This window comes from Heteronotia binoei, chromosome 8, assembly GCF_032191835.1.
Source record: "Heteronotia binoei isolate CCM8104 ecotype False Entrance Well chromosome 8, APGP_CSIRO_Hbin_v1, whole genome shotgun sequence".
Lineage (NCBI taxonomy): Eukaryota > Metazoa > Chordata > Lepidosauria > Squamata > Gekkonidae > Heteronotia > Heteronotia binoei.
Genome location: NC_083230.1, coordinates 87,376,661 through 87,401,406, shown reverse-complemented (window position 1 = coordinate 87,401,406; position 24,746 = coordinate 87,376,661). Strand labels below are relative to the sequence as shown.

The 24,746-nt window shown below is 43.6% G+C and overlaps 1 protein-coding gene across 1 annotated transcript in view; it reads left to right on the top strand.

The window, feature by feature from the left end:
• Positions 1 to 23,441, top strand: part of TOM1 (target of myb1 membrane trafficking protein) — a 39,205-nt gene extending 15,764 nt beyond the window's left edge. The window contains exons 3-16 of the mRNA XM_060245545.1: positions 1,208 to 1,286; positions 2,601 to 2,750; positions 3,413 to 3,547; positions 5,339 to 5,485; positions 5,999 to 6,115; positions 6,359 to 6,492; positions 6,603 to 6,636; positions 7,680 to 7,794; positions 8,606 to 8,726; positions 13,919 to 13,994; positions 15,447 to 15,494; positions 20,528 to 20,587; positions 21,601 to 21,631; positions 22,295 to 23,441. Coding sequence (XP_060101528.1) covers positions 1,208 to 1,286; positions 2,601 to 2,750; positions 3,413 to 3,547; positions 5,339 to 5,485; positions 5,999 to 6,115; positions 6,359 to 6,492; positions 6,603 to 6,636; positions 7,680 to 7,794; positions 8,606 to 8,726; positions 13,919 to 13,994; positions 15,447 to 15,494; positions 20,528 to 20,587; positions 21,601 to 21,631; positions 22,295 to 22,443 — 1,396 coding nt within the window. The 3' untranslated portion in view covers positions 22,444 to 23,441. The remainder of the gene's footprint in view (positions 1 to 1,207; positions 1,287 to 2,600; positions 2,751 to 3,412; positions 3,548 to 5,338; positions 5,486 to 5,998; positions 6,116 to 6,358; positions 6,493 to 6,602; positions 6,637 to 7,679; positions 7,795 to 8,605; positions 8,727 to 13,918; positions 13,995 to 15,446; positions 15,495 to 20,527; positions 20,588 to 21,600; positions 21,632 to 22,294) is intronic.
• The last annotated feature ends 1,305 nt before the right edge of the window (positions 23,442 to 24,746 follow it).

Here is a 24,746-nt window from a genome sequence, read left to right as displayed (position 1 = left end):
ACATCTGGTTTATTGCTCATATAATTTACTTGAACCTAAGAGAGTGTGGATTCCCATCTTAAATTAGCTCTCAATTCCGTGACTTCCCCAAGGCCACTTGGCGTCTCCCAGCCTAAATTTATTGTGAGGATGGATGAGATGAACATTGGGAAGCACTTTGAATGTTGAAAGGACCATAGATGTCCTTTTGCCTGCCTAGTAATCATATTTCACATCTGCCCTTCATCATGCTTTGTGCAAAGCCAACCCAAGACATTTTGGTGCCTGAGGCAAAAAAAAAAGAAGGCATGCTAAATAAAATAGGACAAAATCTGCATGCACACAGTACACAAATTCTCTTTCAAGCCTTATAGAGTGAGTGAGAGCTATTCAAAAGCTCTGTTGTGCACTGCTTCTCTTCACTGGGGCACACCTGTAAGCATTTCCTGATTTGATCCTGTCCCATGGATTGCATTTGCCCCCCCCCCCCAAGTGTCCTTAGTGGCCCCTGAGGCATCCTCTGTGTTCATTATGCCAACTCTGGTCTTCATTCCTTACACTGCAGCATATTTAATTCTACCTTCCACCTCGGTATAAAAAGTAATTAAGAAATGTTAGCATTCCACCTGTAATTTCTCAACAAGGCATTGAGCACTGAGAAAATTGTAAAAGGGCTAAGGAAGTGTTATGGTTCTTTAGTTCTAGTTCTATTTTCCATAGCAGGCGACTTATTCCACTGCAGATATAGCAGTGGGGCATATCCCAGTGTTATAGAAACTTTGAAAAAGGGCATTCTTTGGGTAAGCTGTTTTACATTCTACTCTCTCCTTGTCCAAACAACATGCGCCTTGTCCCTTTCTGGCATGCAGTGGATGTTAATCTTTCCTTGCACCAGGCAGTGTCATAAGACTTTGCCCTATTAGGTTACATTCACTAATAATGCCTTTTCTTGCCTGTGTCCTGTTTCTGTCTCTGCCGTTTCCTTACTGTTTACACTCATTGATACTATGGGATGTGTGCACTTGTGTCCCTAGTTAAAGAAAATTAAATTTGTGGATGCAGAAACATTTGTTTTTTTGTGGGGAAGTGCAAGCTTAGCTTGTCTGGTTAGTTGCAAGATCCCTAAAATGTTAGTGACTGAGGAATTAAAGTTGACTACTAACAGGTAAATTGCAGCTCTATGTTTCGCCTTTGTGCTAATGCCAACACTTTTGTAATCTGCACTCAGGCCAAAAGATGCCTTTCGGGCGATAAAGAAAAGGATCGTAGGGAATAAGAACTTTCACGAGGTGATGCTTGCTTTGACGGTAAGTAGTGTGGGCCCTTTCTTTATGGCAGTCCTCTTTCTTTCTTAGACAGTGGGTGGGAGCAGGTTTCATTATAACAGCATTTGTTTGGCTTCAGTCACTGAGTAAAGGGAAAGACATTCTAGAATAGGGATGTCAGACGTTCGGCTGGAGGGCAGGCTCAGGCCCTAGGGAGCTCCTATCAGGCCTGCAAGCAACTCACTTCTTTCTCTCTCTTGCTTCCTTCTACATCACTGCTTGCTTTGCCAGGCTTGCTCAATCGCACAGGAGCTACAGAGCAAAGCCTCTGTTTTCTCCATTGGCTGACCAACTCATGAAGCAACTTGTGTACAAAGGCTCACAATGCCCAGCCATTTCATGTTTTCCCTGGGGTCTTAGGCTTAAAGCATTGATTATAAGATTTCTGTAATGAATGTCAATAAATCAAAAGTAGGTTGCAGCTTACACCTGAACAGCATACTCAAGATTGCTACAGCACAGACATTGTCTCCAAATTTTGATGCAGTAATTCAGAGCAAGAGGTATCATATCAGAAACTGCTAAATAAACAAAATATTGCAAGAGTTCTAATGTTTTAAGCATATTTTATTTTAAGTTTTTTTAAAAAATCCTTCACGGTGTTTGTGTCTTTTATAAAGTTTCTGTATCCGCCACCTGGCATTACATTTTATGACATACATGACCCGGCCTGACAAGGTCTCATTTGTGTCAGATCCATCCCTCCTAACAAAGAGTTCAACATCCCTGTTCTAGAACCTAGTTGTTTCTGGACAAGAGGTACACAGTCCCCAAGGTGGAATGTTAATCTTGGATTAAGTAGTGGGAAAAGCACCAAAAGATTGTAAGAAATGTGTAATGAAAGGAACGGAAGTAGAAATACAGGGGGGCGGCAAAGCAGCTGTTATCTTAACCATGTTTGATAGTCTCTAAACCCACGCCTGCCTGCATTAGCAGCCTTACATAAGAACATATACAGAGTCAGATCTCTGGTCCATCTTTCCTAGCATTGTCCATTGTGAATGGCAGCATCTTGCCATTGTCTGGGGCACAGAAAGTTCTCTCCCAGCATCTGCTACCCAGTACCCTTTAACTGGGATTGCTGTAAGCTGATTCTGCGATCTTCTGTACTCTCTACCGCTGAGCTACAGCCCTTTCCCTGAAGGCACATATGTGTTTTAGTGCAAGGGCAAATGCCTTCAATTTGGGGTGGGTGTTGTGCATGTATATTTGCTAATTTTCTGTGATCATGATGGTAAGCAATAGGGAATCATAAGCCTCTGCCCATCTCCATTGACATCTTGTTTGTCTCCACAGGTCCTTGAAACGTGCGTCAAGAACTGTGGTCACCGTTTCCATGTGCTGGTTTCTAACCAGGACTTTGTAGAAGGTGTGCTGGTCCGAACCATCCTCCCAAAAAACAATCCACCTGCCATTGTGCATGACAAAGTGCTGACCATCATACAGGTGAGTGCTTAGACTTTCAGCCACTGAGCAGTTCTCCCTCCACTGGCAGATAATCAAATGCAGTCATTCCAATGGTACAATTTTTGTGTATTTCTCATTGTGCACCTTGTTAAGCTCAGTGAGTTGGTGATAAAACTCTGACCCCCACCAATTACTATTTTGATCCTGAGTCTGGGCTGTGATGCGCACCTGGGTTAATTGATGGACTAAATGTACTCCAGGTTAAAATGTATGTAACCTGTCTCAAGAGAAGCTGGGGTTTGTGACTAGTAGTATATATATTATGCATGTTTGTTGGGTTTGCATAATATATCTCCTGTTTTGCATAACATGTCCTGCAGTTTTTTCCATTTTGCATAATTCATTCTAAAGTTGCTTGTCCTGGAGAAAGACAAGAAGGGAAATCTTATTCTTTTATCCCTTTGGGTCTTAAGATTTGGCATTGCTAATACACTTAAGTATATTTTATCATTTGGAAAGACGTTTGCTTTTTAAAAACCCAGTTTTTTCAGGAAGTTGCCTTGTGTGTCTAAACGACTGGCTGCTCTTCTCTTGTGCTCCTACAACAGATCAACATTTACCTCCTTTCTGGTTATTTTTCACAAGGGTCACAATGTACACTGTAACACTTGGAGGTGACCCCTTTTTCCTCTTTTCCCCAGTCCTGGGCAGATGCATTCCGCAGCTCACCCGACCTGACAGGAGTGGTCGCTGTCTATGAGGACCTGAGGAGGAAAGGTCTAGAGTTTCCCATGACTGACCTAGATATGCTCTCACCCATCCATACACCACAGAGGGTAAAGCTAATGTCTCTTCTGTCGGAGGGAGGGAGGGGTGGTCTGTTAAGGTGTGTGGCTGTTAGAGAACTATAATGGCAATGAATGAGGGAGCAGAGTTAATTATCTGCACACCTGAAAAATCAGAATGGGACTTCAGGATCTGTGTTACCAAACACATTATTCTTGCTTCCAACTTATTCAACAGTAATGTATGCAATGCTATTGATTTCAGGGGCAGTATTCATTTTTCCCCCTTCACTAAAATAAAAATAAATAAATAACTCATAAAATGTAGCAAGATTAGAATTCTAGGGAAAATGTAAACATTTTCTTGGATGAGATGTTTAGTGGGGAAAATGGCTTTTCAGTCCTGGCCTCAACTTGGTGGAACGCTCTACCAGAAGACATCAGGGCCCTGTGGGATCTTTCGCCTGGCCTGTAAGGCTGAGATGTTCCACCAAGCTTTACATAAAGACAGCCATGGTTGCCATGCTGGCACCTTTTTCTCCCTACCCACACTGGGGGGTTTCCCCCACCCCTGATGTAACAACTGGGAATTGAACAATAGCACTTTAAATGAGATGCCATTGAGGTTTATAGATTATTATAATGTAACTAGTTTTATTTTTTTAAATGTATGGATTTTATTTTTGTGTTGTACATTGCCCAGAGCCTGGCACTGGCCGGAATGGGGCGATTCATTAAGTTGAAGAAATAATCATAATAATTGTTGTTGTTGTTGTTTTCCAAACAGATATTTATTTCCTATAAGTACTAAACACTATGGGGGAAAGTTTATTCAGCACAACACTGAAAGGGAAAATAGCAGTATTAAAGCTCCTTTTCAAAGGGGGGAATTATAATCTAATGCTGTACGTTAACAAAACCTATGCAGGTCAGGATTGTTGCCTTCTTCCCACCATAAGTCACATTCAAGAAGAATAAGAAGAACTGCAGATTTATACCCTGCCCTTCTCTCTGAATAAGAGACTCAGAGTGGCTTACAATCTCCTATATCTTCTCCCCCCACAACAGACACCTTGTGAGGTGGTGGGGCTGAGAGGGCTCTCACAGCAGCTGCCCTTTCAAGGACAACTCCTGCAATAGCTATGGCTAGCCCAAGGCCATTCCAGCAGCTGCAAGTGGAGACATGGGGAATCAAACCCGGTTCTCCCAGATAAGAGTACACACACTTAACCACTATACCAAACTTGTTGACTGTCTTTATATATTGGACATTTCAAAGAGATGGCTTGTTTGGCTGCCTCTGCATCCCAGCCCTGGTAATACCCATCTCCCATCCAAGTACTTGCCAGGGTTGGCCCCACTTAGTTTCCAAGATCTGATGAGATCGGGCTTGCCTAAGGAACCCGGGTCTGAGCCAATGCTGTCCTTCTTTTCTGAGCTAAAACTGCTGGGGAGGATATCAGTTCTTTTTCTCCACGAGGACTAGCAACATGCTGCTTATTTTTTAAACCGAAATGGGAATTCTTGTCTTATCAGATTCCTCACTGCACATGTGGAGGCATGAGCTATGTGTATCTACTGTTCCAGTCAGCGTAGTGATTGGGATTTTTAGCTGTGAGTGCAGTTTTCTTTGGAGGCCGCAGAAGAGCATAAAGGGTCTGTCCAGAGAACACGAGAGTTTATAGGCCAGGGAAGCAGCACATGGCATATAAAACCATGGTGGGAATAAAATTTACCAGAGCCACTGCTAGATGGATTCTCTGAGTAGGAATAAGTACAGATTCCCTTTGCCTTTTTCACCCATTGCTAAACCATCTCCTTCTCCTGTGAATTCCTCTTTAGACTGTATATACCTCAGATTCCCCACCAGGGCAGAACTCACAGGCAGTGGATGCCCCCCAGGCAATAGACTCTATCCTGCACCCCGTGTCCCTGCCAGGAGCTCCAGGACCGTCAGCCGAGGCTCCCATCACACCTACTCCAGAGCAGGTAAAAGTAACATGAGGCTAACAATATTCTTGCAATAGAGTCTACCTGACATTTATTGTATTTATCATCTGTTCAGTGCTACACATGTAAATGGTTATTTCACTAAAAAGTTAATTGGGATTGACCCTTTAACTAACTGGGGAAGTCCATGGTGGGCTGCTGACCTGGAGAATCACTGCAAGCCAAGCTCCAGTGGTGCTGCTCGCAAATCCAGCCAGCAGTGACAGTGATATAATTCCCATCAAATCATATAATTTGCTTGCAGAAGCTCACCAGCTCAATCCTCAGCATTTGTAGGGAAAGGATCGCTGCTCGCAGGACAGAAAGAGGAACTTCTCTTCGAGTGTCCATAGATCCACTGACAGACCAAGCAGGAAGTGGAGGGCAAGCTATAGCAGTGGTCTAACAGTCCAAGGCAGCATCACACATCCCAGTCTTTTGTTTTTTCTGATCTTTTTTTGTAGCTGAGAGAAAAACCAACAGGGTTTAACACGTGTTTGTCTGGGCTTTCAGATCGGGAAGCTACGCAGCGAGCTAGAAGTAGTGAATGGGAATGTGAAGGTGATGTCTGAAATGCTGACAGAGCTAGTGCCAGGACAGGCTGAAACCTCTGACCTTGAACTGCTCCAGGTAGGAAATGGTTGGAGCTTCTGTCTGTCTGCTGGCAGATTCTCTTGGACCTGTGACTTGATTTGGTTCACCCCAGCGAGTGTTGAGAACAGGCTTGGCTGAAGCCAGCAAACTTAATTGCATCATGCTCTCGGCCTGTTGGATAGAGATGAACATTTAGCCCTGGGTGGCTACTCACTGCCATTTCTGAATTTAACCTCCTTGGCTCAGTGTTCACAATTTACATTCTCTTGCCATGGGTAGGAACTGAACCGGACGTGTAAAGCGATGCAGCAGCGTGTTCTGGAGCTGATCCCCCGTATCCTCAATGAACAGCTAACAGAGGAGCTGCTCATTGTCAATGACAACCTCAACAACGTTTTCCTGCGCCATGAACGGTACTCCTGAGTCCTCTCCCTCCTTCCCCTACTCTTTCCCCAACCCACCCAAAAGCAGAGCAGCCCACCTTCTTCCACTCAAGCGCCTCTTCTTTTTCTTGTATTTGTAGGTTTGAACGGCTCCGCTCAGGACAGCCAGCTAAGGTGATTCAGCACTCCTTCCCACTAAAACATGCCAATAGTATTCTGTCAGTCATATAAAGATAAGATAGAGAACATCATTGCTGTTGTGACATTATAAAGTCACAGAGTACAATTCTTAATGCATTGGTTTCAAGTTTTTTCATGTTGCATGCACACACACAGAATTTGCTTCCATTACTCCTTAATAGCTAAAGAGGTTTAGGAATGTAATGTCATTCTGGTCAAATTAGTCCCTGGTTGGGTATCTTGTAGCCCTGCTCTCCTTGTAGCTCCAATTGTGTTTTGGATTCTGACATATGTATGCTTTTGTCCCCATCCTGTTGTCTTTAATGGAAATAGAAAAAAACTATAGGGACCTTGATCGTTGCGGACATTTCTGGTCCACTGGCTTTCTTTACACCAGCAGCCATTTTGTACCATCTTTCCTTCATCTGCACACGCTGTTAGGCATGTTTGTTGTATATTGTGCAGTTTGCCATGACATTCCACTGTAGTGTGATATGACATAAATTTCACAGAGTTCCAAAGAGCTGAAGGCAGCTTCATAATCTTAGGAAGAGACTCTTCATTGTTCAGGGTCACAGGGCCTAGTTTGGGGGCTCCTTTGTTGCTTATCCCACATCCTCCTTTACAAAATAAAGCTGAAGTTATGAGGCAGAATCCAGAGGAAGTGGCTTCTGTTTTGAATTTCATTGAACCCATGTGAGTGAAGCATTTACTGCCCACTGATTTCAAGCCAGTGGAGCAAAAGCCGACCTTCCTTTCTTGGGAATGTGCTCACACAGCTTTCTGCACTCTAATTAATACCGAGTGCTGGAAAAACACTCATCAGATGAATGGCACTTGGCCTACATGGGGTCAAGTTCACTGCCTGCATCTTTGACAGGCTTTGGGGTCACACCCAAACTTCTCAGAGGCTTTTGAGCAACAGGAGGTGTTTGTGTGTTCCCTATCTGTATGAAATATCAGACATCCCAAGCAGAATATGAACCTGACCAGAAATAATGTGGGAATAGCAACTAAATTTTTCTCTTTCTTCAAAGCAACACAACAATACAGAAGATGTGAACAATTTGATTGATGCAGGACCTACCGCTACACCAGCAGGGAATGAGTCTGAAGCCCCCAACTCTCTTTCATCTCAGCTTGCAGGAATGAGTGAGTAACCTGTGTCCCATGTTCCATGCAGCTTTTCATCTTCTTCCCATCATAGTGTTCTTTTCTGGCCTCCATCCCCATTCTTGCAGTCTCTGTATTTTCTCCTTCCTTCTGTTAACATTTCAAACTCTTTGTATTTGAGCTAGTAGACTCAGATGTGAAGAAGGAGGCATTTTGATTTTCATCACTGATTAACATCATTTGGATTGGGGCTGGATTTTGCAGCACATACAACCATCCATAGGGCTCTTCTTAGCTGAGAACAGGCAAAATAAAATCTGTTCCCTGTGGTCATTGCACCTGAAGGGCCACCTCTCCCTGTGTGAACTCATACAGTAGTGTCATCATCACACTAGTGATTTCCCTCCATCCCTTCTTGTAAGAGCCATAGTTTGAATATAGACAGCCATAGTTTGACTATAGACATTTTCAATTACCTGCATGTTTTATGGAAAAGCCTCCCTGAACACATGAGGGAGACTTCCTTGCTAATGACTTTTGAGACAGTGGGAGAAGGGGGTTTGGGGACTTCTAGAAAGATGGCACTAAGGATTTTTACAAGGCAACCTGTTTGTGACATTTATTTATTCATTTATTTATTTAATTTATATCCTGCCCTCCCCGCCAAAGGCAGGCTCATCTGTGGATGGTGTCTGATATAACCTTTGGTTGTGTTATGCTGGTTCTATATTGTTACCAGCCTTGGGTCCAGATTTCTGAGAGAAATTTCTTGCTTTGTTTTATTATGATTTGTTGGCCTTGGCATATGTCATGTGTTAGCTTGTTCCTCCTCTGTTTTATTCCCTTGCAGATCTGGGTTCTGGCAGCGTCAGTGCAGGGCTGCAGTCCCTTGATCATTCTGGCAGACTGGAAGAAGAGTTTGACATGTTTGCACTGACCCGTGGCAGCTCCTTGGCTGAGCAACGCAAAGAGTGAGTGGCAGTGCCTGTTATGATCCATCAAGAAAAATTGTCAGTGTTGCCAAATAATCTAAGAGCAGTCGTGGAAATTTTGGTCTAATTTATATAGGTCTCTCAGCATTCAGCTTTGGTTGGCACAAAAATTGTATGTATTTTTGTGTAGAATTTTGAATTGTTTCAAAGCACTAAAACCCAGCCATGTTCAAGAGACAGCTGTGACTCTGGGTCTTCCAGTATATTTTCTGTGGGGCTAGGCAAGTTGCTACATCATAAATTCTAGCCTGTCACAAGGAGAGAAAAGGAAAGAATCCAAGAACATGCAATAATGTTCATCAAAGACAAAGAGTACGGGAGGAATCCTAAACAGGACCTCTTAGAAGTCTGATTTTGTTCAGTGGTGCTTACTTCCAGGAGACCAAAACAGAAGGGGGGGAAACCCAACCCAAAGAAACAATGAAGGTTGGTACCTGAAGGTTGGGTGAGAGAAAATTATAAGAAATGTATATGTGGGTGGATGGATATAGGGCTTTTTTTGTAGCAGGAGCTCCTTTGCATGTTAGACCACACACCGCTGATGTAGCTAATTCTCCAATGTGGCATTACTTACACCTCCAAGAGTTTACAGGGCTCTTCTTAAAGGGCCTATTGTAAGCTCCAGGGGAATTGGCTACATCAGGGGTCTGTGGCCTAATATGCAAAGGAGTTCCTGCTACAAATAAGCCCTGGATGGATGGATGGACGGACAGATAGATTCCAAAGTGCACTAAAACTATACTTTGAAAACTTAGGCACATTCTACCTTTGAAACACTGAATGGTGAGAATAAAAAGAACTGAATCTACCTAACACAATTCATTAAATATCTCTAAATTGATAACCTTGAACCACATTAACAGTGCAAACCTAAGAGCACTTAGGGAATGTCCAGGGAATGCAGATTTAATAACTCATTTCTGTAAGAAATGTATATGACAAGGCTATTTTAATAAAAAAATTAAATTAATCAATAATACAACAAATTGCAATAAAATAATATAAAACCTGACTATGGCTTTCAAAACTCTTGGAATGTGCACATTTGTATCAACATTTAACAGACAGTAATTTGATTATAACTTCCTCTCACCCAACCTTTGGGTAGTTTACTTTCAGGAAAACATCCTCAGAATTACAGCCCAAGCTCAATAAGGGATACTAAATTGACTCAAGCAGCTGGCTACCTCCCACACTACTGGTGAAGCTGAAACATGGTTTCCAGCCCAAGAACACTTGGGAGAAAGCAGGGTTTCCCTTTCCAGTGCATTTTGTTAGTTTTTTAAAAAACGTTGCTTAATAAAAAATAAATGGGAAATTATTACTTTAAAGCAAAGAACTGTAAAACAGAAACATGATATATAGAGGGGTGAAAGAGAAAGAGAACAAAAGAGTGCTAAAATGGTGATAACATTATAGGACACAGTAAAAACCACTGACTGCCACAAAAACCAACTATTCCCACCTCTTTTGAAATGCACCACTTTCTTTTACGGTGCATTAATCTTCTTTATTTTCCTAATTGTGTTGGATGAGCCTGGTCATGTGTTGTTTGTGTGTGGGAAGGGAGAAGATCATTTGTACCACATAGTTTCAGGTGTTCTTTCTCCAACATCCATTTACTCTTTGCTCAGTAGGCTTGTTCAGTAAAGGCTATGAGATCTTCATCTCTGTAACCACCTTTAAGTTTTCCAATCTAAGTAATCTTTCAGCGTGTTTCTTTCTAAATTTCAAGAGGAGACACTGTGTACGTTGAAGGCAAAAGAGTCCCTGATCAGCTTTGTATTTTATCTCCATAGAACTAATGAAGGCAGATGTAAGCCTTCATTAGCACTCTCCACCTCTTCCACTCCTTTTTCCTCCCTGGCCCAGTCTCACTCCCTAATGGCCTCTGGGAATTGGGGCTGTAGTGAAATGCATAATTTATTTTTAATCGCGCAGGCCAAATGGAGAGCCGAGTGCTGTGTAGTGTGCAGAATGCAGGGTTGTTCAGATGGATGACTCTACCACCAATCCAAGATTAATGCTTCAACTAAAGTCTCACAATACACTCTGTTTATATTACAGAGAGGCAGACTGCCCTGGAGGCTTTTAAATATTTTGCAGCGTGTCTTTCCTCCCAGCTTATTTTTGGGGAGGGGAGGGAAGTAACAACCTCATGCTTTTCTGAGCAAACTCTCATGCGAGTGCAGACCTAGCTATATTTTTGTCCGGGAAGAAATTTTCCTCCAGGGAGGGGGTGTTTATGTTCCCCTGCACCATGTGGCATTGCATACACCTTAAGTCATTCACCTTCCTTGCTCCGGCTGTCCTGGCACAGGGAGATCAGTGTTGTGCAAGGGCTGCTGGAGTAATTCAGCCAAGAAGTCCCAGGTTCAAATTTCTTGGCCCCAACTCATCTCTGCAATAGGGAGAGGATAATATTGACCTACTTTACAACATGGCGATGGGTATGGATTACTGAGAGAAATATGTGGAGCGCCTTGAATGCTCTAAAGACCATTATGTGTAAATGTGAAGCACTGTAAGTCTGCACAGGACTGATATGCGGGAGGATCTTGGCTTGCGGTTGTTCTTGGTTAGCCTTCTGGGTCCTCCCAACCCTGCAAGTCCAAAATACACCTCTGTGTCTCTGAGAAGCCCCAGTCTGCAGTGAGTCATGGAGTGACCTCTGCTGATGCTAGAAACAGATGTTTGTTGTGGGCGGGGAAAGCTGTATTTGAAACACGCCTGCCTGCTCAGCACTTAGCAAAACAGGCTAGATGTCAGCGTGCTTCAAGCCACAACTGGCACCGTGCTCACTGCTGCTGGAAGACTTAGAATGTTTGACTTGAAAATAGCCTTCCCAAAAGAACCTGGTTGATTCGCCAACAGAAAGGGAACGAACCAGGTAGAGAAGCACCAATGCTGCATGCATGTAGCAAATCGTGGGCAGGGTGCTCACAGCGAACTCTTTGCCGAGAGTAGGGGATGGAATGGAGGTGGAAAGGGAGCCAGAAGCAGCTGATCTTGTGCTGAAACCCAACCTCTAGAAGTGCACTCCCCCTCACTGGGTAGCAGCAGAGGAACCGGGAATTATATCTTCTCCAGCACAAGCTGATTCTCCTACAGGCTGTATAAAGTGGGATTTTCTATTGATTCTTCATTCTCCGATGGGACTAGCTGCCCACAGCTCTCTTGCCATCAAGCCAACTTGGGACAGTCCGTGCTAGAAGCTTCAGCATACTCCTATGCCTTCTCTCTCTCCTTATTTTCTTCCTCTTCGGCTTTGCTGCCAAATCAGGACTTTTGTGGGCAACTGCTGGGCTTTGCTGCCTTCTGAGCACTCCATGAGTACCTGCTTGCAGAATTCCTGGCAACACCTCAAACCCTTCCTGCCATTTTGCCTCATCAGTTTCATGGTGGTGGCACTCTACTTCATCCTGGATGCCATTGTGCACAGCGGGCCTTTCACAGATGAGCACTTCTTTGAAAAATTTGATCAAAGGTGGCCCAAGCCCATGGCCCAGAGGGGGAACAGTTCCCTCTGATCCTGGGAGTGGCAGAGACATGGCTGGGGGGAGTTCAGCGCTGGGTCATCTTTGGACAAGGTAACCTTGGCCTTCCTATGTAAGAAGTAATCAGCATAGGTCTGAGGATGAAAACAAAGGAGAATGGTGTTGATTTTTTTGCAGAGGAGCATTCTAAGGTAGAAGATGGAGCCATTGGTTCCTATTGGGGGAGGTATCACTGTGTAGGAGATAAATCAAGATGCAGAGCTATGTTAGTCTGTAGCAGTATAAAAGATCAAAGAGTCCAGTAGTACCTTAAAGGCTAACAAAATATGTGTGGCAGGGTGTGAGATTTCATGAGTCACTGCTCACTTCTTCAGATATGCAGGAGAGTTTCTTTGAGATACTTCTTGAATGCAGAAGTATCACTGTCACTGGGCATGCACTAATTGCTGGGAACAATTAACTCTACCCAAGCTTGAGTATAATATGTAACGCTTCACGTAACAAAGTCGAAATGTGAAAGGATGCAGATTTTGTGTTGAGATCATGTTCTTTGGTAGAACAAAGGTATATGCAGATGTATGTATGTGCTGCTGCCCTGAAGCAGCACAGAAGATGGTTGAATGCGGTGTCAGGTGCAGATTTCAGCCCCTTTTTAAAATCTTGGTGCCTTTTTAAAGGCATGCACCAAGGCCTTATGGGTACAAGTACTTGAAAGTTTGTGGAAATTTCAGAAGCCAGAGTGAGTGGCTGAACCAGATTTCCTGTTGTTCAGTGCAGCACTCTGGTATCTTCAGTAGTTCCCTTCTCAATTATTAGAAATAGAATACACTATAAAAATTCAGGTCAATGTAGAATAAGGAATTGCATGCGATACAGGTTGTAGAAATCCTTTTTACTTGATGCAGGATTTTAACCTCCCCCCCCCACACACACACTCACAAATGCATTTAAATTTATTAATTTAGCTATGTAGGCCTTTCCTAAGGGTCACGGCAGATAGGAAAGGGCTACATAGCCCAGTTATTAACTCAGATTAGCAGATCTGCTTATCTGATTTTTATCTTATACCAAGCATCAGAGTTCAGTCATTTTTGTGTCATGGAGTGGAAGAACTGGAGGTGAAAGGAAATAAATAACTTGCCAGTACTTGCTTAGTATATAGCTGTGCTTGAATCTGAGCCCAGGAAAAAGGTCAAGCCTTGTTCCAACTTGTGTAAATTTTGCTGGCAAAATTTATAATGAATTCTACTCGTTAGGGGCTCTCAGGGGTGCTCTAGGCATTTTGCATCCATTCAGAACAGTTGTGTTTTTTTGCTGGGACACAACAAAAAGTTTTTGGTGGTGGTGGGGTCAGTAAAATACCACATTGACATCTCTTCCCTGGTATTATGGGAGGGGGGTGGTTCTGCTAGCCCATGTGCTGTGCACTTCTGCCCGTCTAGAGTTTTCCTGTTTACACCTGCTGGAATGGCCTTGAGTCAGTTGTAGCTTTCACAGGAGTTGTCCTTGAAAGGGCAGCTGCTGTAAAAAGCTCTCTCAGCCCCACCTACCTCACAGGGTGTCTGTTGTGGGGGGTGGGGAGGTAGAGGAGTTTGTGGTCACTCTGAAATTCAGAGTATAGGACGGGATATAAATCCAATATCATCTTCTTCTTAATTTGGTTCTCTTGTTCAGGGTGAAGTATGAAGATCCTCTGGCCACCAAAGGACTAGCTGGAGCCTTGGATGCCCGGCAGCAGAATACAGGAGCGGTGAGTAAATACTTAGAAGGTACTGGATGGGTTCCATGTGTAGGTCCCTCTCTCCTTGTACACTCAAGATACACTGAGGTGTAGGTAGTTGCTCATTCAGCTTCTCGGTTCATTAGCCACAAACTCACAGCTCTTTACTGAGTTGACTACTCTCAATGCCCAGTTACAGTCCTCTGACTGAAGAGCAGTCAAGAGATTATTTATTCCAAGTGTCAAAGGGAAACCTGGTATCCTAGCCAAAGGTCACTCATGTTTGATTTTAAATTAAAAAATTAAACATCTAATCCTTCTTGAACTAAGTATGGAAGAACCACTAATATCAAATTTACTTGCATATGTAAATGAAATCAGAAATATATATTTATTCCTTATCCTCTCTGAAGTTCGAAATACAATTTCTGGGTTACCAAAGCACTTTCAGAAAGGTTAGAAAGTCTCAACAAGCCACATCTGAGAGATTCAGGGGTGTTTTGAGGTGCCAGTTTCCTGGCATACACCAGCACAGAAAGTGTGAAGGCATAACCTTTTCTGTATTTCCAAAAATCCTTAGCTTCAAACATTCATCTGTCCCCTTGAGTGCTTTCCTTGTAATGGCAACGCATGCAATTCCCCACTCATTTGTTCTTCCTGGATTTGCAAGTATTTATTTGAAGATGCTTTTAGTAACTTCATGCGAGCTGTTAGTCGCAATAGCAATCAATGGCTAAGTCTTTTCATTTATGCACAACAAGTAGAGTGCTGCTATTCATGCAACTTTTTTATTGCAGGATTCTTTTTAATTTTTGTTTAAGATATGTTTGATTTAAGATGGACCCTTGGCTAAATTGAGAGGGAAGAATTTGTGCCTTGCAGGGTTAGGCCCTGGTAGTTTAGTGCTAAAGGGATTACTCCCTAAGAAACCTCCAACTGAAGTAACTAGTGAGGTGAGACTCCAGTTGTGTTCACATGAATGGTAGCTTTGCATGCTGGCAACTGTAACTCTCTAAGCATATCATCTTGAGGTTGGGTATTATTTTCTGATGTCACAATATGCTTCCTTTCAGGGTCTGGGTTAGCAAGCCAGGGTGCCATTCTTCTGCTGACCAGACCTTCCATTCCACAGAAGAAGAAAGAATAAGTTATGTATTGAAGTTGGACTAGATGACCCTGGAGGTCCCTTCCAACTCTATGATTCTATGAGTTCCTTTCCAACTCTAGCGGGAATTCAATCCTGTTGCTGGTTCAGTTCAGGGTTCTCCCTTACCCCATTAATCTCTCCAGAAAATGAAAGGAAGAAAATATTATCAACCCATCAGTCATCCTTTATTTGTAGAAGAGGGTGCTGCTCTCTTTACAGACCCCATAAATGTTACTGTTCTGGAGGATGCCTGTTTTTTTCCTGGTTTTTTTTTTGTTTGTTTACCACTTCTGCTTTTTCTGGCATCTTTTCAAAGTAAACTCTCTTTTAACTAGCTGGAGCCAGAACCCCCGATCTCAGATTGGATGATGCAGCAAGGAATGGTGAGACTGTATTGCTGCTGGTCGTGGGGAGAGAGCAAAAGAGATTTTAAACACTGCTAAGCAAAGGTGTGGTGCTAACTGAAGAGTGTATGGGGATACACCACAACAGAGGAACTTGAAACTGGAGGGTCCCTTCCAGTAAAACCATGCTTTGGAAGGATCATTGAAATGGAAGAGTGAGAGAAAGCATGATAGGAAAAAATTGAGCAGGGAGTATTTAAATCCTTTATTCTCAGTATCCTTTTGGGATTAGATAGTACAGTCTCTAGATCCAATAGCATCTGCCCTTGATGTTTCATCTAGCACAAGGCCTAGTCTCTCCTTTGCACTAGCATTGCAGTGCCATCCAGAAGCTGTATCAGCATTTTACAAGCTACATCAGTAATTCTTTGCTGACCAATCCCTCTGCATTACAGATTTTTTTAAAAAAATAAATAAATAAAGATCTTCCTCTAATGGGGCAGAAATCACCCACGATGAGGTGGAAAGTGTCAGCAGCAGCCAACCGTTCTGCTCCCATGTTGCAGGAGGAAATTTGTACTCCCCAAATGGCCAACAGTTTCCATCAGTCTTCCACATCAGCACCCAATAGCAACCCATGACTCATTTACTTTAGCTGATTTGGTCTCCTGTTTGCACTGGGCTGCTACCTATAATACAGCAGTGCTGTCCATGCCACTGTTGTGCATAGGTAGCAGCTCCTTTCAATCAGGTGCCGTGCATATGCAGAATCTTAGGAGAGTTCTTTCGTCCACCGGCCTCATCTTTAAAAAGGCCTAGTAATGCTAACTTGGGGAAAGGATAGGCAAGCAGGTTCAGGATCCAGCTGCTGTTTATTTTGATTCAGAGATCCTAAGTTCAATATATGCTGTATAACCAGTTGGGGAATCACCACAAGACTGGAAATCCTTACTGAGATTTACTGTTCAGGTATCCTCATACACTTTTCTAGCTTCTTGGATAAATCCTGGCTTCCTTTTTCTGAAAACTTCACTTGAGGACAAAGGTACACTTGCTGGTATCTTCTTATTTCTCTCTCCAAACCAATCCCTTCCCTGCCAGTCTGATGAGCTTTACCTTTGTAGAGAGAAGACAGCATGACAGGTATAGCTCAGATGCTACATTATTGACTTGGATGAAATGGATTCTCCTGCTGTGGTTTTGCTCTTTTCCTCTTCTATGGATTTGGAAACCAAAGGCTGGTAAACTTTAGTGCAGCAAATAGCAAGGTCTTGCTTTTTATCTTTACTTAGGGCTTTACAGAGCCCCGTGGCACATAGTGTTAAAGCTGCAGTACTGCAGTCCTAAACTCTGCTCACGACCTGAGTTCAATCCCCGGCAGAAGCTGGGTTTTCAGGTAGCGGGCTCAAGGTTGACTCAGCCTTCCATCCTTCTGAGGTCGGTAAAATGAGTACCCAACTTGCTGGGGGGGAAGTGTAGATGACTGGGGAAGGCAATGGCAAACCACCCCGTAAAAATTCTGCCATGAAAATGTTGTGATGTAATGTCACTCCAGAGTCGGAAATGACTGGTGCTTGCACAGGGGACCTTTCCTTTTCCTTTCCAGGGCAACTTATGAGAGTGCTAACCAGGGGGGGGGGGGGCGGGGGCGGTGTAGAAAAAGCCCAGCAGGAACTTATTTGATTATTAGGCCACACACCCTGATGCCAAGCCAGCTGGAACTGCATTCCTATGCATTCCTGCTCAAAAAAAGCCCTGGTGCTAACCTGTCCTTTTCTGTTCCAAGCTTATTTTGGGAATTTCACTTTTGTGTCTGATGATTTGAGCTGATCCTGGTTCCTTTAGCAATCTTTCTGTACTGACCAGTTCCCTTGTGAAAGGGAAAGATCCTCACTGCCTTAAGTTCTGGCTATGGGAGTATAAATCTATTGTCTCTACCTCCAGCATCCTCCATATGCCTTTGATCGAGAGTGGGGGCAGTTTTGTGGGACCATAAACCTTACTTCATGCCATCTGCTTCCTCATTTCCTGGAATGCTACTGTGATTCCAAATAATCTTTTGTTGGGTTTGGAGACAAAATCTTTTTTAGGTTACATGCCCCTGTTAGGTTCAGTAGAATGTGCATAGCTGTCAACCTGAAATGTCAGCCTGTCTATGCAGCCATGGTCTTGAGTTTTCATTGTTCTGAGAAACAAGCTTTCCTGGATCAGACCATCCAGGGCATCTTTCTTTCACCAACAGTAACCAACCAGCTGCCTCTGGAAATTCAGAAGCAGGGTATGAAGAAGATTTATTTTTTATTTTATTTTATTCCGTTTGCATCCCACCTGACCTGCAAGCAGGCTCAAGGTGCGTTCCTTCATAAAATTCACAGCATAAACCAATTTAAAGTGTATCTAAAAAACCTATCTTTAAAAAATCAATCAGTATAAAATGACCAGCACTTCAACATACCTCAGCAAGAATCAGTTGGCTCCCAGGTGGCCATTTGAATCTGCAGTCACTGGAGGGGAGGCCGATTAACAAGTGGATGCTGGCTGCCTCAACTCAAAGCCTGCTAAGTAAGAGTCAGCTGCTGTAATGGCTGCAAAATTAATTACGTATTTCAATTACAATGTATGTATATTATTTCTCATTCTTAAGTACAACTCATTCCAAATAATATTACAAGAACCAGACTTTGAGGCAATGTTGCCAAAATACAAAAATATGCAAATAGCACGATTTCCAAATGCAGATTACAAAATTACAGCATCTGAGTACAGATGTGCATCACACTGATACTAAATACTCAAGATTCACAAATTCCAAAGTTCACACGAGATTTCTGGATAATTGTCTCGTTCTGGTGTTCCTTCTTCAGTGAACCATATGTAAGGAAGCAGACTATGACCAGTAATGTTCTGTCAAGAATCTGAGTATCTATGCCATATGCAAAGTTATTTTAGAAGAGGCACCATTCATATTCATCCTAGATGACTTAAGTGCTGACTTTTCCCTGTGGTATAGCCTCATTTGTGTATTTTGGCAATGTTGCCTCAAAGTCTGGTTCTTGTAAAATTATTTGGAGTGAGTGAGTTGTACTAAAGAATGACAAACAATATACATAAATTGTGATTGAAATCATTTATTTTGTAGCCATTACAGCAGCTGTCTCTTACTTAGCATACCTTATGCTGTAATCCTCAGAGGAGCTCTGTTTTGCAGGCCCTGCAGAACTATAATAGGTCCCACAGTCCTCTGATCTGCCGCCCTGAGCCTGCCTCAGGGGGGCGGGCAGGATATAAATAAAAAGTTGTTGTTGTTGTTATTATTATCTCTAATGGAAGCTCATTCCACCAGGTAGGGGCCAGGGCCCAAAAAGCCCTGGCCCTCATTGAGGCAAGTTATTTCTTTGTTTATGTTAATTTGTATTCCACCCTTTCCCATGAGTGGGCTCAGGGCGGATAACAACAAAAATTAAAACAATTAAAAACTACAAGCCAAAACCATAGGATACAATAAAACAAACTACATATATGTCACAGGAGGCGGTTTCCAATTGGGCACATTATATATAGCAATACAACAGTAGACCCACAGATGGAACAATAGATTAAGATACGATTAAAATAAGATAGCATCATGACAGGTAAGGGAGGCCAAGCAGATGGAAATAAGAACATCCGCTGCCTCAACCAAAGGCCCAGCAGAATAGCTCCGTCTTGCAGGCCCTACGAAATGGCATTAATTCAGGTACAGCCTGGATCTCCACAGGGAGCTGGTTCCTTCGGGCCATGGACGGTCAGGAGATGCTGTGAAGCGGAGTGCAGCGATCTCTGGGGGGGCATATGGATGTTGGATGTCCCTGAGGCCAGGGACCAGCAGGAGATGTTGATTGATACCTCTGCATAGATTTGTTTTTCTTGATTCTGCCTGAGCATCTTGAAGGAGATATAATGGAACACCTAAGATTCAGTTGTACAGTAAGACAAGCTCCCAGACCACTCACCTCCATTAACAGCTATCCAAGGAGTACGGCTGTGCAGAGGTAACCATGTCCAGAAATCTTGGGCTTCATACCAGTCCTTTTTTTCACCAATCTGGAGGATGAATGCTGCATTAAAAAGAGAATACGAAAAGTTTACCTACAGAGTGAAAGGCACTCTTTAAGGGCTTCAGAGGCTTGATAAAATAAATAAAACTGCCTTAGACATGGGCCCACCAGATCCCAATTGATGCTTATCATTGTATGTCTATGTGAACAGCTGTAGAGAAAACAAAATAGCAGTAAGTAGGTTTTTTCCCCCATGGCAAAACATATTGACCATAGGAATAGATGTTCAAAATGTAAAATGAAGAGAGAATTTCACAACATCTGAAGTTTCTAATACTCATCTTTATGGTGGAAAGCTTGAAAATAGAATGCTGTGTCCTATACTGGCCAGAATACAGGATACTGCAGTATTTATATCTGTCTGTAAATCTTTCAGTCTTTTGGCTGTTACATGATATTTTTCAAACTTTCAGCTTCATTGGATAAAATTGAATTCTGTGATTAGAAAGCTTCTCACATCATACACAATCTCATGGTTGTATAGATACACTTCTCCCACTCTACAGCCACAGAAAGGCACTGTATAAATAAACGTCTCTTCCCCCCCCACACACACACACTGCTGTGAATGTCTGTTGCTAAAAATCTGCTTATTAACATAACATAAGCAAAAATACCTTAAAACTCTCACTCCATTTCCCCTGAAGACTTTAGAGCCAAACCATTTATCATCTCTGAGAATCACTTCTGAAGCTGCAAGTTAATGATACAGAACTTGGGAGTTTGTTGCTGTGTCTTTAGAATGATTATGTCAGTGTGGAGTGAAACTGATGAACATTTTACTTCTCAAACGATATTGGTCAAGCTTAAGAGGAAGAGGTCCAGGAACTGGGCCGATTTAAAAAGGCACTTCAGATGTTGCCCTCAGTTAAAGGACAATGTGGATATAGAGTATTTCTCCAAGAACAGATTCAGCTAATGTACCTCTGTCTTACTATGTCTTGTTCTTCCCTTTCTCCCCCCATCTCTTGCCAGATTCCTGTCCCCCAGGCCTCCCTCATGGAAGATATTGAGCAGTGGCTCTCCACTGATGTCGTAAGTAATAGAACTGAAGCATTTGCTCATTACTTAGGGTAGGCTGTGAACTTCCTGCCACGTCCATGGGGAGCATTAATTGATACTGTAATGACATAAAGCCAGGCTTTGAGTGTTCTTGTTTGAGAATCTAATCCATTCTCCCTTCCTGTTGGGCTACTGCAAACTTTTGCTTACTTGTAGTGTGTGAGGTTGAGGAATGATTTGCACTTTGACATCACCTACTTCAGATCATTCCATTTTCCCTCCCACCCAGAGTTACATAATTGCAGTCCTCAATTATGGGTGAGTCTTGTGACATCACATAGCTGTTTTGCTCCGGACAAAATGTCAAGGTGAAAGATGCCCCTTGTAGACAATACAGCTGTACAAATCAGCTTCATTGTGTATTAACTAAAATAATAACCATTGGGCTTGCCTTTTTGCCTTAAGCCACTGCCCCACAAATTTCTGTCTTTCTTTCTTCTGCTATGGATGCAGAATGGTCACCTGTGTATAGTTCATCATTTCTAGGAGCTCTTGATAGCTCAGAACGGTCAGGTGTCAGTAGCCATATGATATGATATGTATCAATACAACATATCCCATATCCCAGTACATTACCTCTCTGCAATGCTGCTTGCCTCTACTAATAGGAGAGATCAGGGTGCTTTTTTTGGTAGGTAAAGCCCAGCAGGAACTCATTTGCATATTAGGCCACACTCCCTGACATCATTGTTTCACACAGGGCTTTTGGCTAGAAAAATCCCAGCAGGAACTCATTAACATATTAGGCCACACCCCCTGGTGCCAAGTTGGCTGGAATTGCATTCCTGTGCGTTCCTGCTCAAAAAAAAAAGCCCTGGGAGAGATGTAAAGTGAGGCAGGGAAGTACACACCTTCTCCATCATCTGGGTACCACAATCTCTATCTTGATAAGAAGAAAATTATCCATTTGATATACTCCATAACCTTTGATTTTATCTTTCTTTGTTTCTGTGTTGCCTTTTGTGCTCTCCTCTCCGGAAAACAAGGCTGAGGATCCGAAAGGGGTCACCAGTGAAGGTGAGCTGCTATCTACTACCATGCCCAGGCTTCCTCTAATTCTTGCAGTGAGGAATGCCCTCTGCTTATTGTTCCATTGTCTACCTACATCAGAAAAGACCTCATGGATGACTGAGGAGCCCCGTGGCACAGAGTGGTAAGCTGCAGTACTGCAGTCCAAGCTCTGCTCACGACCTGAGTTCAATCCAGGTGGAAGCTGGATTCAGGTAGCCGGCTCAAAGTTGACTCAGTCTTCCATCCTTCTGAGGTCAGTAAAGTGAGTACCCAGCTTGCTGGGGGTAAAGTGTAGATGACTGGGGAAGGCAATGGCAAACCACCACGTAAACGTCTGCCAAGAAAGTGTCATGATGTGATGTCACCCCATGGGTCAGTAACGACTCAATGCCTGCACAGGGGACTACCTTTACCTTTTTATGACTGAGTAACACATGCAGCTGCCCCTAGCCCCAGCGTACCTGTGAATTTCAGAGCTCCATAACAGGGCTGTTAGATCGCAGAACTGTTGGGATACATTGCTTCCAGGCCCACATGCAGAAAAGTCCTGTGCAAAGGAGTTATGCATGTACTTGACTCCTCCCAGCACCTCAACCCTCAGACTCTTCCTGCTGTGCTGAGGTTCTTCCATCTCTGTTAAAACTCTTCCTTCTGCCCTTTTCTTCCCAGAGTTTGACAAGTTCCTGGAAGAGCGAGCAAAGGTGGTGGATCGGCTGCCCACGCTTCCCAATCCTCCAGCTGGGGCCCCTTCCCCTCCAGCTGGCTCCGGCCCTCATCGGAAGAAAGAGAAGGAAAGTGATGCGATGTTTGCCTTATGAGCCGTCCGACAGACTCTGGTGTGCTGTGGCTGCAAGAGGACCTGTGTGCTGCACTGCTCTCCTCCTCCATGGGGGGAGGGGGCAAGAGAGGAGCGGGTAGGGGCAGGGCCCCCTCCCTCTCCCCTTTCCTCCTGCCTCCCTTACTAGGCTGCTTTGGGGTTAAGTTAATCATTTCTGCATCTGGGGACATGAGAGAGAGAGAGAGAAAGATAAAAGGAAGTGGTGGGAAGTGTTTGCAAAGATGCCAAATGCCTTGCCAAGAGGAACTGGGTGGATTTGGGATTTCTCCTTTGTGGTTGAAGTAGTTTTCCTCTCTCTCCCTCCCCCCTTTTTTTCAGTGAAGTGACTAAAAGCAATGGTAGTTTCCTTATCAGTCCCGCAAGCAGCTGCATTATGTTGTCAAACTAAGCACTTCACCTTTTACCTGCTCTCTCTCTCCCTCCCCTCTGTACTTTGCCTTTCCGTGGCTGAATAGGAATCATGGACACTGTTTACAATTAAGAGAGAGCTGTTTTAAGTAGGGCAATGATGCCTGCAATTTTCTGCTAAACTCCCCCCCCCCCCGATCCCCCTTCCCTCTTTGGCAAGAACCTCCTGAGTGTACCTGCTGGCATTGAGCATACTGCCTGCAGGCCATGTAAATTCCCCATTGCTAGCACAGGTGTCATTCTCATGGCAAGGGAGGCATCCATGGTACCCAAACCTTCCAAGGCCAGTCTTTGATGCTAGAACCACCTAAGAGGCAGACTTTTTTGAAATGACCTCATAAGACCCATTGATCATGGCTTCTCCTCCCTCTCTGTTGCCATCCTCTGATGCTCCACTCTATAACCCTTCCATCTTAAAACAGAGGGGTGATTTTCTTTTTCCTTTTTTCCTGGTGCATTAGAACACTATAATGAAAGAGCAGTTTGTTGGGGGTGAAATGCTGAATATTCCATGTACCTGGGAGACTTGCCTTTTATATTACACTTTAAATAAAACACCTATGGACCTCACTAGAGAACGTGTGGTTTCTCTGCCACCTGGCATAGTGAGATAAAATAGAGTCATACCAAGAAGAAAAGAAGACAGCCACACTGCTGAGGGAAAAAGTGAATCACACCAAGGGGTTAGCTTGATGGGTTTCATCTTTGGAAACGGGGGTGGGGGAAGGATACAACACCTACCACTGAGAAGAAGAAAAAGAGTTGGTTTTGTACCCCACCCTTCACTACCCAAAGGAGGCTTGGAGAGGATCACTTTGCTTTCCTCTCCCCACAACAGACACCCTGTGAGGTAAGTAGGGCTGAGAGAGATGTGACTGATCCAAGGTCACCCACCCGGCTTCATGTGGAGGAATTCTCCAGATTAGAGTCCACCACTCTTAACCACTACACCAAACTGGCTCTCAGATGCCATCTATATTGCATCAGTTGCCGCTGTCCTAACAGTGTACCCATCAATTCCAAACTGCACACAGAGCAAGTAAGATGTGCTAAAATTAAGCTGAGCTGTGTAAGAAGATATGCCTAAATCACTTAATTTGTGTAATTACTCTGATTGCAAAATGTTAGATTTGTCATTTTCCTTCTTCACCTGTGCCAGGTGGGGAAATACAAGACAGCAGGATCGTGAAGCTGGACATGCTGCTATGTGTTGTGGGAACTTCCACAACATAATGTGACACCAATTGTTTCAAACTGGCTCCACAAGAGGATTTATGTATAATTTCAGTGCTAGCTATAAATGTTGTGTAGGGTTAAATGAATTAGCAGCTAGAAAGGAGGGGGCAAGAGAAGAACTGGAGAAGGGCCCAGGGCTTGCCCATGTGGTTACTGGATGTTGTTAGCACTCTATGGTAGGGGGAAAGGGGTCCCAGGGTTTACTTGCATGTGACTTTCCCATTTGCTCCCACATCAGTATATGTCATGAGATCCTTTGTAAAGGTAAAGGTAGTCCCCTGTGCTAGCAACAGTCATTTTTTACTCGGGTGACGTTGCTTTCACAACGTTTTCACGGCAGACTTTTTTACAGGGTGGTTTGCCATTGCCTTCCCCAGACATCTACACTTTCCCCCCCTCCCCCCCAGCAAGCTGGGTACTCATTTTACCAACCTCGGAAGGATGGAAGGCTAAGTCAACATGGAGCCGGCTACCTGAACCAGCTTCCGCTGTGATCAAACTCAGGTCGTGAGCAGAGGGCTCCGACTGCAGTACTGCAGCATTACCGTTCTGCGCCACGGGGCTGTGAGATCTTTTTAGAGCGGAGCATTTAACAGCTACTTGCACTCTCCAGCCAAACCAGCACTGCTTTAGAAAGTA